At 39.9% G+C, this 13,544-nt stretch overlaps 1 protein-coding gene across 1 annotated transcript in view; it reads right to left on the bottom strand.

Moving 5' to 3' along the window:
• Positions 1 to 13,544, bottom strand: part of zranb3 (zinc finger, RAN-binding domain containing 3) — a 148,656-nt gene that overhangs the window by 57,458 nt on the left and 77,654 nt on the right. The window contains exon 15 of the mRNA XM_075477837.1: positions 7,494 to 7,648. Coding sequence (XP_075333952.1) covers positions 7,494 to 7,648 — 155 coding nt within the window. The remainder of the gene's footprint in view (positions 1 to 7,493; positions 7,649 to 13,544) is intronic.

The following is a 13,544-nucleotide window of genomic DNA, read 5'->3' as shown; positions in this document are numbered from 1 at the left end:
CGTGAATGCGCGTTAAAATAATAATCAGCGTTAAATAATCGGCGCGTTAACGCGACAATAACGAGTTAACTCGCCCAGCCCCACTCATTTCATGAACCGGGTATTCAAAATGAAACTTAACTAATGAGAAGCCAACAGAAAGGCAGCAGAGTTAAAGCACCACATCTCACACATAAAGATTGAGCTTTTAATGTGGATACAGAGCAGTTATCCGTGCATCAGCTGACCATCTCCTCACTGAGAAGACACATCACTCCTGTACCGTCCTCCCTCCGCTGGCTTCCTGTTCGCTACAGGAACATTTTAAATCACTTTTAAAGACCCGTCTCTTGTCTTTGGCCTCCTTACTGTGCTGAGGATGTCACCATCCCTGCAGTGTTGACATTATTTACAATTCTCAGCATTATAACCACCATTTTATTATATCTTATTGTATATTTTTTGCTGCAATTTTTACTTTCCGCAGCACTTTGGTCAACTTGAATTGTTTTAAACGCGATTTATGAATAAAACTGACTCGACTAAGAGTTGCACCACTTTACTAAATTCCCCAAAAACTCAGAATAAGCTAAATAAATAAGAAAATCGACTGACTGCTTCATCTGAAAAGATCCTCCAAACACTGGACTTTACAACAAAGGCTTTAGATATACGATGCAGAATATTTTGCCAAAGTGTGTCATAGTGGGTTATTTTCTTCTTCTTCTCTTTTTAAAACAGAGGAAGTTATATCACCATCCATCATCATGCAGATGATGGATGGTGATATATCACAGCTCTTAGAAAGTCTAAACCTACAGATTTAATTCACCTGATGTAATCTGTTTCGTAACCAGTTAAAATAATATCTTAAAATCTAAACTTCTGCTTTCTTCACACAGTGTGGACTTTTTTTTTTGTACTTAATAGAGAAAGATTTCTAAATTAAATCGTGCCAAGTATGGGATTCAAATTCCATAATATCCGACACCCCTAATTAAAACATCTGACAGGGAGAAGCTAATAACACTGATTTTCTTGTTACAATAGCACCTGTCAACGGTTTGGATCTATTAGGCAGCAAGGAAGGAACGAGTCCAGATCACACAAAGCCGATTCAGATGATTCAATTATAGCCTCAAAGTTACATCTGCGAAGCCATTTAGCTTTTTTATTTTTTCCTCTTTCTTAAGGACATCACTTTCAGATCCTGTCCATCTGCTGTAGATAGTTCTTTAGGCCTGACACTTCTTCTTCTGTCCTCCACTGGTCCAGTTTCCTCAAATGTTTTAAGGACACACTGCACACCATGCTGAGATATGCCAAGTTTTCAGCTAACAGCTCTTTGGGAATCACCTTGTTGCTGCAGAAATCCTGTTTTCTGTCTGTCAGACTGTGTTATCTTTGCTGTTTTTCACAGATGCAGCTAAAGAAATGGGAACAAATGATGTGTCTCTGTGACAGGCTGCTGGGAACAAAGTGCCTAAAGATTTAAATTTAAATTTAAAATGGCTTCTTTACTAAGTTGTCTGTTATGTGTGGACACAACACTGGTTCATCCCTTGAGTTAGGAGCCTTTATGCTTAAATAATTCACATGTGGCTCAATAAACCAAACGACTGGACTGAAAATGAGTGAAAAAGCAGCCAATCTTCAGAAAGCTGGAGAACCTCATTAAAAGATGATAAAGTCTGGCTCTCAGGAAACTAAACATATAGAAACGAGTGGCTGTTTAAGGAGGGGACAATGCCCGAGTTACCCAGTTACCCAGACAACTATCTAGCCAGTTAACTAGCTAGCTAGTTAACTTGCTTGATAGCTGGCTAGATAGTTAGCTAAATAGCTACTTTATTGGTACCGATGGGAATTTATGAGACTAAAATTATCAGTGCATTCAACCAAGTTAAAAAGAGCTGCCACTAACTAAATTTATGAAATTTAGCTAGCAAGATTTGAAAGTAGCACCTATGCTAAGCGGGATGGATCAGTGCTCCATGGAAAGCCACGCCCCCACAAACTTAAACACGCATCTGATGGTGGGACTCATGTCTCATTTACCTGTACATATTTCATGAAAATAACAAATCCCCCCCGAAGCAAAAAAATAATTACCTGTCCAATAGGTTTTATGTCCTCGGCCCGAGGAGTTTGGATTGGTCAGTTTTTTGTCAGTCCTGCAGCTGTCTTCATACTATTAAGCAACTATTGCAGACTATTCTAAGTAACTATGAAAACTATTATATATTAATTCTAATCAAGGCCTCAGATTAAATTATGTGTCATTATCTCTTCAATAATGTTTACATGCATATTTTTTTGTCTCCCACAATCAACATATTTGTTCCACCGCTATCATCCGCCTCCAGTACTCGCCACCATCATCTGCCGCCCCGGTCCCTGAGTGGGCCAGTCAGATAGTAAATTCCCGGGACACTTTTTTGCCCCATTCCGCCCCTGGTCACAGCTAACGACAAACCTCAGTCGGATAAACATCCACCTGAAGAGAAGGAAGGTTTCAACCAGAAGTGGCTGCAGAGGAAATCTATCCGGCGACAGAAACTGTTGGGACGACTGGGTCAGAGCCAAACGTTTACTGAACGGCGTCCCCACCTCACAACAACTTAAAGTGCCTCCAGGACACCTTCAGAGATGATGCAAAGTCCTCATCTCATCAGTATCTGCTGATGAAAAAAAATAGAAAATCCCACAAACCTGCAGCGCATCAAGGACGGTGTAAATAAATTAAGCTCGCACAACTAAGACAAACAAGGTGATTCATTCTGACATCTATGTAATCAAAAGCCTCACACTTAATTCAAACTGATTTGAGGGGTTGCTTCCACACAGGAGTCACAGCATAAGAAAAGGCAGCTTAGCACAACACAACGCGTCTGAATCATCCCGATGTTGACAGGAAACAAAGCACCCGCCCGCCTAAGAGCAGGGGACAAGCGAATCCTTGAATAAAACAACAGTTTGATGTGGAGAAAATGGACATAAAATTCCTAATACTCTCAATATTTCTCATCCAAGCCCCAGTGACAAATCTTCATCTGATTGTGCACTGAGCAGCACCCCGAGTGAATTCTCCTCCTGCTCCAGGATTATCCCGATGTGACAGCTTTCCAGCCGGAATTCCTCCAGTTTATCATTTAAACGACAACGGGGGGACATTTATCTCCGTGGCTTATCGCCTCAGCCACGCGTGTACATGACACTTGTCTATTGCCGTCAGGGAAATATTCCATCGGTGATTCAGTTCAGCGCTTTGTTGCTCTCGATGTAAAACCCTCTTTGTCTCTTATCTGCTTTAGCGGGGAAAGGCATTTGATCCCTCATGAATGAAACAAAAGGGCGTTAAGTATCACAATGCGATCAATATAGAGGTCTGTTGGCAAGTGGCACTCAAGACGAGTGCCGAGAATGCACAGGAGTGCAATCAGAGTCGCATTAGGGTTAAACTACAGCTCGTATTAATCTGATGGGTGCAGGAAGCAGCCGGAGTAACATTTGATTTGATTACAGAAGGGAACATCTAAAACCTTTAGAATATTACCCCCTCAGGGCGACTGTCTTCAGGTGCTTTACATGACTGGTTGCTGAGGGTAAACAGTCTCTATTTCACTCCCTGGCTGAGCCTTTTTGTCGCAGACTCTCGGTCAGCTCTTTCATAACGGATCGGCTGCAGCTCGTTTGAGGGTATAGACACATTTATGACTGATCTAACAATTATCTCTGTGCTGGAACGGGAGAACCGCTGTTGTTTTATCACTTATCGAACAGGAAACAGAGCCGATCACTTGTGTTTTATAACCGTATTAGTCAGCGTCAGTCATGGAAACAGAAAACAATATTCTTGAAAGGCTGCTCCACTAATCTAAGAGCTGGGAGCCTTTCCATCCAGCAGCTGTTAGCGGCGTTAGTTGTTCATGTGTGAAGGAAATCTTTTGTTAAAGGGTGTAGCATCGATGCCATTAACTTCACGAACACTCGATGATGTGCACAACTCTGAGCTTTTACAGAAGAAATCTTTATCACAGCTCCAAACTGCAGCTATTTCCTGGCATTTTGCATCCATTTTTGAAGATTTTACAACTAAACCGCACAGGTGTGACTTGGACAAATAGCCCAAAGTTTTGGCCACGAAGCTGACTCACCCAACAGAGCCGGTCTCTGCTGAGTCGTGATTATCGACCGTTATTCAGCTTGTTTTGGTCCACATGGACGTGTTGCTGTTGAAGTTTTCCTTGTTTTTGGAGAAATGAAGATGATAAATGAGAAGAAATTGTGCGTGTGACATGTTAAGATAGCCATTTGCTTTCCTTCTCGTGCATCATTCGCAACACTGAACTGAGTCAAATACATGCACAGTTAAGCAGAGCCGCACTTATATTGGGCCGACTGTCACAATATACAGCAGAAGTACAGCAGGGGAATCAATTTATTGACCAAAGTATGTCCAACTCCACTATGATTGTTAGCTTTGTGCCCCTTTCAGCTGCAAATTAGTATCATATTGAGCGTTGGACAGCTCTATAGCTCTGTCCTGTATGCCCTATTTATCAATTTATCCGTCTAATTTTACAAATGAGATGCATTCTACCACTTGTGGTTATTCTCTGTTGTTACCTGCTTTTTCTTCTTTTTTTGTGGGTAGAATTTAAGGTACAAACAGGCAGGAGAAAAATTGACCTCCAACTGCTGATCTAATTGTGTTCTTCCAATTTTGAAAAACTCTATTTAGCATTATTTCCGCCACACAAACATGTTTACATGCATTTAAAAAGGTTTAAGTTGGACAAACAATAGATATTATATTCTTATAGTCATGAAAGTATACACGGTCGTCAAAACCACACCTGTTGGGACAATTAAAACTGTGTGGGCTGTCACACCTGTGGCGCTCTCACTTTGTTCAGCTCTTTTGAATCATCTGGTGATTTTTCAAAGGAAAGAAGCAGCCCCACATTTCTGATTGTAATCAAATGTGAAGTCGGCAGGTGGTCTCAGACTTAAAGAGACAAAGACCTTCAGATAGCTAGCTAGCTAGTTAACTGGCTAGATAGTTAGCTAGATAGTCAGCTTGATAGCTGTCTAGATAGCGGGCTAGATAGCTGGCCAGATAGTTGGCTAGATAGTTGGCCAGATAGTTCGCTTGATAGCTGGCTAGATAGTTAGCTAAATAGTTGGCTAGATAGTTGACTAGATAGCTGGCTAGATAGCTGGCTAGATAGATGGCTAGATAGCTGGCTAGATAGCTGGCTAGATAGCTGGCTAGATAGTTGACTAGATAGCTGGCTAGATAGCTGGCTAGATAGCTGGCTAGATAGCTGGCTAGATAGCTGGCTAGATAGCTGGCTAGATAGCTGGCTAGATAGATGGCTAGATAGCTGGCTAGATAGATGGCTAAATAGATGGCTAAATAGCTGGATAAATAGCTACTTTATTGGTACAGATGGAAATTTATGAGAGACTAAAATTATCAGTGCATTCAACCAAGTTAAAAAGAGCTGCCACTAACTAAATTTATGGGTCACGTTTAATTGTTAGAAAAAAAAACTAATTTCAAGTGAAACCGATTATAAGAAACAGCATGCATATGCAGCTCACAGGAGGTGACACTTAACATGCAACTCAACACATTTACATTTATTCAAGTTTGGTCTAGAGCTAGTTAATAAAGTATTTTCTCGGGTATCTGCGCTAAGTTGGAGCTTCTAGCATTGTGACAACCCTGTAGGGTACATACAAGAGGACTATGATGGGTAACATTGACTGTCAAATGGAGTTGGAAAAAAAGAGCTGATGATATCACAAGACCAAATATGAGAGCAAAATGGTCACTTTAAGAACCCCATGAAACATTAAACCCATCATCATCATCCTCAGGACCAAATGTTTCTTAGTTTTCCTCTTAGAAATGCATGAACACAAGAAAAGTTACAGCATGTGTAAAAAGCTTTTTTTTAAATGCATTTCAGATCTGAACCTCATAAGATATTAAACAGCTGTTTTCAGGCAGAGTAAAAGAATCTGAGACTAATAGTCACAACTCCTGTGCTGCTCCGGTCTTTTCAGACGGCCAACAAACATACGGCCTGAAATCCTTGAATGTCCACATTTCTTTGTAAACGCAGGAGTATTGGAAACTCCTTAATCAATCTTACTAGTAGTTTAGTAGCAGCCTGAATCAATTTCAAAACCCAACTTGCTCTTGTTCCTGTGAGTGAATCAAGCATCAGACTTATTCTACTTTCTTTACACTAAGCTAAGACGACACATTACAGCGTTTTGCTTTTCATAGTCTTAGCTCAGCAACACTTTCATGCAGCTTTTAGATGCAACAACCGTACATCTTTCAGCTCAGGAAAATCATTAAATCGGAAACTTTGACTTTGTTAATGTTGCCTGAAGGCGTTTTCTTACATCTGCTTTGTTAGCAACGCTTGAAAGAACTGCAGGTCTCATTTTTTTATACACCCGAGAAAACAAAGTTAATCCGAATGAGAATTATGTTGAAGAACTGAAAATGCAATTAATTAAATCCCACTTTATTTAGTATTCTAAAGCATACTTTCTCCCTTCAATCCTTATTTATTCTGAAAGTCTAACATGTTTGAATTCACCAACTATCTTCCTTAATTTTGTTGCCCAGTCAAAGTCAATGGCTGTGTTCGAAACCGCATACTACATACTAGATACTTCCATTCTGCATACTCATCGATCAGACAGTATGCAGAGTATTTACCCACAATGCATTTCGCTCCTGACCGAGCCGAAATCAGCCGGCCTGAAGCTGATTTCCCTTAAGCTCTAAACTCTGTAAACTTTAGCAACATTTGAAACATTTTCAGTCGAGAAAGTAGTCGTTTAGATCCCCAACGTGTTGAAAACCTGACAAAATACCGGCTATTTACAATTTTATTCCCACGAATTCGGCGCTACTAAAGCTAGCCACAGTGAGCAACGCACTTCTGGTTATTTTCACAAAATAAAATACCCGTTGCCTTTTATCATAGGGAAAGCGATTACGATACAATTGGTGCTTTTGTTTTGAAAACAGGAAGTGAACCTACCCTCGTTGTAGCTAGCTTGAAACTGCCGTTTTTGACAGGAAATGACGATCGGCGACGTCACGATACGTTGCATCTTGGGTAGTTTGAGTATGAGTAGTAACCTCATGATGCATACCCAACATTTCGGAGAATCTAGTATGCATCCGGGAACTTCTCGCTTACTACTGAGGACTGAGGGGAAGTTTTGGATGTAAAAAGATATAAAGCATAAAAACCATTTGATCAGGGTCAGCAAAGAAGTGATAAAAGTCCTGGGGTGACTGAAAACTTTAGGTACTATACGGTGTAGGCCACTGCAAAGTGACCCATAATCACACCACTTACTCACAACCTTGAGAAAAAAAAACAAAAAAAAAAACAGGGAAAATCATTTAGAAAACATCTCGGCGAGTCTAAGATCAAATAGACACAGTCAAACATTCATAACGGCGGTGGTACCTTGGAGTAAAGATATATTCGGTCTGTGTACTGGCTGGCGCAGAACTGCAGGCCCGGGTAGACGGGATGAGTGATGCTGGCATCGTCTCCACCATCCCCCTCATCATCACCCTTAGCTTCAGAAGCAGAAGACAAACACGGCATCGCGTCGCAATCTGCAGGGAGAAGAGAAGAGGCTGACTAATGTCTCACTGAGCATATATTATTGACTCATTATTGGCTTTCCCGGCATTATTGCTACTCCGTGTTTGCTCCTTTGGTAATGCAATGAATAGCAGAGGCACTACACTCCAACAGATTTTAATATTTATTGCACACATTTGTGTGTATATGGTGTATGTTTGGAAAAGCTCCGATATTTCTATTCTTATTGCTTTCAAACACTTGATTATAGAATATGAAATTAGGTAATTATGTGACTTTAAAAAAAAAAAAAAAAAAAAAGTTAACTTCTTGATATCAGCAGTTGATGTTCAATTTCTTTTGTCGGCTACTTTTAATACATATCTATATAAATATCAACGTGGGCAATCAGGTTGAATATACAGCCCACAATAAAACAGACATGTAGATGATGAGCTTGAAATAAAGCCAAGAATTTTCTCCGTTCCTTAATTGGACCTGATTGGACGCTCAGATCACATGCTCTACTGGAGTTAAGTTTCTTTCTTTCTGTGGATTTACACCAAGTTACAGAAGCAGAAAATCTTACACATAATTCTTTTTAAGTCAACATTTTGAGTTGGGCTACTTAAAGGAATAAACCTCTCGTCAGAGGTTTTAGAATAACCCAATTTTTCAGCCTTTGTCTTTAAATGTAAGCGGTGTAAATCCAGCTTATGGTTTTAAATGCAGTGGAGACGTTTTTTTGTGTTGAATTTTAATATTGTGGATCACTGAGCTTCTACCAGGATGTCTGGGGGGTAAAAAAAAAAAAAAAAAGTGATAAAGAAAAAGACATTCTGTCACATTTAACCTAAATTAGAGCACAAATATCGTATTTTACATCATGAGTTTGTAAGAAGATGCTTCAATCTTTTATATCAGAGTGTGAATGTCAGCAGTTTTATTGGGAATTTGGCTGTATTAACATGCTATGTATGATTTCACAGAAGGAAAGAAGCAAACAGATGGGACAAAACTGAATGCAAATGTAACATCATTACGTATCGAGTATGCATATTAGAGTTCGACTTCATCCATCAACCTATAGTCATGTTTTGCAGCAGGCTCGAAAATTCATTCCATTGGAAATAATAGAGCTTCAAATCATGGAGGTTTAGTTTAGTCTCAAGGTTTAAATGCCTTTAAGCTGACTGAGGATAAACTGGACAAAAGTGTGAAAGCAACGCAACACAAGACGGGGATTAGTAGGAATTATTAGCATCAACTTTCAAGGCTTAATTTACTTTCATAGCTGCAGGAAAGCTATAGGTTTCTAAATCCTAGAAAAAAGGCTTTATCTTTTAAAAATGCGCATAGTTTTTTAAATTACTGATGATACCAGGTTATCATTATTATTTCATTTATTCCGTCTTACCTGCAGAATCCATTTACCTGTCTATTATTTAAGGTAATTCACTGCTAACTTTGTTTTGATACAACTTTCAAAGAGTAGCGTCGCACAACATCTTGGGAAAAAGATGTATTTCAGTAATTAATAAAAAAGAATTACATCATGCTTTTGGCTATGCGTAAAGCGCTAGCATGACGTTAGCCTCGCTTAGCCTAGGAAAGCTTAGAGCTTGAAGTTCTGTACTAGTAATTTTAGGGCTAACTGGTGAAGTAGATATCAGTTCAAGGTTAAAATCATTTTTAAATGGCCTCATAAAAGATTAAAATCTTTATTATGACTACATCTTAAACTTAATAAAAGAATCAAAACAGGTTGCTATAATCTATTGTCTCAAACCTTTTCATAAGATGGCTACTTAGCTCATGATAAGTTAGCATTTTGAAAATATGGAAAACGGATGGTAACTTTTCAAATGAGAAAATTTAGACGTTTAAGACTTCTGCATCTAAAAGTTAAAATGAAAAAGCTACAAGAGCTACTATTGGCGGCAGGCTAACTGCTAATCGACTGTACCTTAAAAGTAGCACCAGGGTTCATTGCCGCTTGCTAGTTAGCTTCCCTGGTAAAGAATAGTACCATCTATTGATACATAAATACATCCCTTAAAATTCTTCTGCGGTTGACGCTCTGGCAATGATGGCTGACATTTGTTTATCTCCTAAATTCTCTTACGGTAACATAAGACTCACTTTTTTAGACATTTTTAGGTTTATAATTATAGCGTTTAACAAATCAGTCACAGAACATCCTGTGTGCTAAGCACAGCTAACAATACTTTAAATCCAGTTTAAAAACAGACACAAGTTTGATATCATTCCTCTCATCTTCATCACTCAAGCGAAACTATTCCTTCTGTGTTGTGTAATATTATAGCACAGAAAGCCAGTATCTTTGATAGAAACTGTCCAATTTATTTGTCACAAGTTCACTGAGGAATTTTCTGAACAAAAAAGAAGGAAACAGCTCTGCAGTGAGAAAGAAGAGTAATAAAATGACAGTCTAAGATGGAGAGGAACAGAGAAGGAGAAGAAAGAGAGCAGGTCATTAATGTCAGCTATGTAGCTCGCTCATCCTGCCAGCATCTAGCAAGAAAAGGTCAGGCGGTGGAAATGAGACTGCCGCTGTTCGACCACGCTTCATTTAGACAATGACCTATAACACTCTGATAATACTTCCCTTAAATCACTTCGCATGGCCAGTTGTCTGCCTTGTCGATGTGTGTGTTCATGAAAATATGTGTGTGCAGTCATCTCGCTCGCTAATGGGGGGAAATACTGACACAGGCTGATGTGTGCGACAACCAAGTTTCCCCTGAAAAAGTGCCGCTTACATCAGATCTCAACACAAACTCAACTTATGTCATGAAAAATCCAGAGGGTTAAAGAGACAGTGAAGCTTAGGGATTTGCTTTCCAACCCAAAAGGATTCAAAATGTAACATCATGACATGTTAGAAAGCAACATATAATATATTGTTTTGAACTTCTAACAAGATGTTTACAGGTCTTGCAAACATGTTTTCTCAAAATGGTTCTATGATTGGTTAGCAATTCCCTGAACATGACATTTTCTGCCAAAGTTCAGAAATATCTGCCTGAGTTCTGGTTTCTCTTCTGGTTAGAAGTAGGCCGACTTAAGGTAACACTGATGTCATGACCTTCCCTGCACCAATCAGGATTCAGTGATGTTCTCATGTTGACAAGCTATAGTAAAAATCACCATTTTGTAAGCATGAAGTCAATATTAAAGTCAACTTTACTTGTTCGTCATTATATCCATCTAACTTTAATTAATCCTAAAAGAGAAATATATAGGATTTTTGTCATGAACGCTCAAAAGCTGTTCAACATTTAGGATCTTTTAGCTCCAGCATTCATTCCCTGAAGCTAAAACTGTTTGCCTACAAACTTCCTTTTCAAATTATATTTGGCAGACATTCAGGGATTCCTGGCAGTAGGGTTTTAAAATATCATATCTGAGCCCCAACCACAATATTTCCTCAACCTAACCAAGTAGTTTTTTTCCCCATAAACCCTAATTAGGTACTGTTGCCTAAACCTAACCAAGTAGTTTTGTTACCTTAACCTAACCCTAACAACAGACAACTGTAAATTACTAAAAAAAATAAAAAAAATCATAAAAATAATGAACTACGTCTCAATAAAATAGTTTGAAACATTGCAAGCCGAGTATCCCATCCATATAGCGATTTACACCCTCAGTTTGTTGGCCGACAATAAAAACTACGCCACCTGAGTTCCTCAAGCCTTTTAGCAAGAAGTCATAAAATAAACGCTTACGACCTGTGGAGATATTTGTGATCACAGGCGACCAACTTTTGTTTACAGTTTAGTAAAAAATATGCCTGTTTCTGCAAAGCAATGAAGTAGATAAAACAGAACTATTCATTTAAGGTATTATTCCTTTAAATGGTATTTAAGTGCACATGAGTCCATGTACGATCTTTAAGAGTTGTAACTTTTTTTAATCAAGGTATTTAGGCCTTTATTTAGCTACTGTTCATGTTGGATGGATGCTGTCATTTCTAATTATTTACCAATTTGATCAATCAAGTTTAAAAGTGTATTTCCGGAGCACAAATTGTTTCAGTTTGGTCTTAGTCATGTCCACACCATGATGACCTGACTCTTTCATTTCATATTTAAATCAGCGTTCAGTAACTGTTGTTCATATTTCCTGGAGACATTGCAATCATCTATGACTTATTCCTTCCATTCCTTTACCGCTCCGGGTAATATTTGTGATGCAGTTTGATGTTAAAACTGCTTTGTTTCTTAATAAGTCATTTTCCTCTCCTTGACCTGTCCCGTACAAAGTCCACATCTTTCATTGTTATGTTTGCCATCCTCACAAGTGCAATTTTCCTAGGCCTGGCACACATTGTTCTGATCTCATCACAGCTTCAGCAACAATGGGCCACTTTGTGTCTGAAAATACCAAGATAACAAGAGCGAGGCATTTTGCAGAGCTACAAACCTGGAACCAAAACGTTTTCAGGACACCAGCGTTTCACAAAATCCCATCTATCCTTCTGTCCTGCTATATCTGTAATGAAACCTAGCAGCTCTGCAATGTGCACCCTATATTTTTGTAAGCAGTTTTTATTCTACCCCCCCTTCCCCTGTTTGCAGTGGCGGAATGCGCCAGCTGCATTAAGTGGGCCATTTATACGATGGGGGCAATTCATCTTACAAAGCCGTCTTATTAGACTGTCACTTACACAGTATGAACAGTGCCTTCAAAACACCCCAAGGGATTTATCTGTTATTTTACTGCGAGAGAAAGAAAACAACGGCTAATTGGACTGAGTCATCTCATCTTCTGCGGCATCGAAACAAAAGATACAGAAAAACAAAAAATCTATCTGCGCTCCTCAAGCATGAGGACATATGGCGGAGCTAATGCTGCAGCGGCGTTTGAACCAACATCAGAAAAACACAAACAAAACCAACAAAGTGCTACTGATGTTTAAACAGTCGCACCATGCAGATAGATGGAGCGACAGACAGTAAGGAGAGAATGAGACGAAGAGGTGGAGGAGGAGTGATTGCCTGTCTGTGCTGCGCAGAAAGTAATCTCAGAGCAATCAAGGGGCGGGGGCGGCCGACAGCTCTGCGGTTTGCCTTCTAAAAACCGCAGGCAGGTGAAGAAAAATCATTAGGCGCCGCTCCTGACCCCATAGGTCACTTTTATTGGACAACCACTGTGTTTAATATTAGACCCACGCTGGTGAAGGCAGACTGGCTAAAGAAACTGACGAACCAACAACAGGAAGGATAGAAAGGTTGGAGACAGACTGGCAGAAGAAACTGACGAACCAACAACGGGAAGGATAGAAAGGTTGGAGGCAGACTGGCAGAAGAAACCGTCGAACCAACAACAGGAAGGATAGAAAGGTTGGAGGCAGACTGGCAGAAGAAACTGACAAACCAACAACAGGAAGGATAGAAAGGTTGGAGGCAGACTGGCAGAAGAAACCGTCGAACCAACAACAGGAAGGATAGAAAGGTTGGAGGCAGACTGGCAGAAGAAACCAACAACGGGAAGGATAGAAAGGTTGGAGGCACACTGGCAAAAGAAACTGTCGAACCAACAACAGGAAGGATAGAAAGGTTGGAGGCAGACTGGCAGAAGAAACTGACGAACCAACAACAGGAAGGATAGAAAGGTTGGAGGCAGACTGGCAGAAGAAACTGACGAACCAACAACAGGAAGGATAGAAAGGTTGGAGGCAGACTGGCAGAAGAAACTGACGAACCAACAACAGGAAGGACAGAAAGGTTGGAGGCAGAATGGCAGAAGAAACTGACGAACCAACAACAGGAAGGATAGAAAGGTTGGAGGCAGACTGGCAGAAGAAACTGACGAACCAACAACGGGAAGGACAGAAAGGTTGGAGGCAGACTGGCAGAAGAAACTGTCGAACCAACAACGGGAAGGATAGAAAGGTTGGAG

The sequence above is a fragment of the Odontesthes bonariensis genome, chromosome 11 (genome assembly GCF_027942865.1).
Source record: "Odontesthes bonariensis isolate fOdoBon6 chromosome 11, fOdoBon6.hap1, whole genome shotgun sequence".
In the NCBI taxonomy this organism is placed as follows: domain Eukaryota; kingdom Metazoa; phylum Chordata; class Actinopteri; order Atheriniformes; family Atherinopsidae; genus Odontesthes; species Odontesthes bonariensis.
The sequence above is the reverse complement of the archived record's forward strand: the minus strand, read 5'-3'. Positions and strand labels throughout refer to the sequence as shown.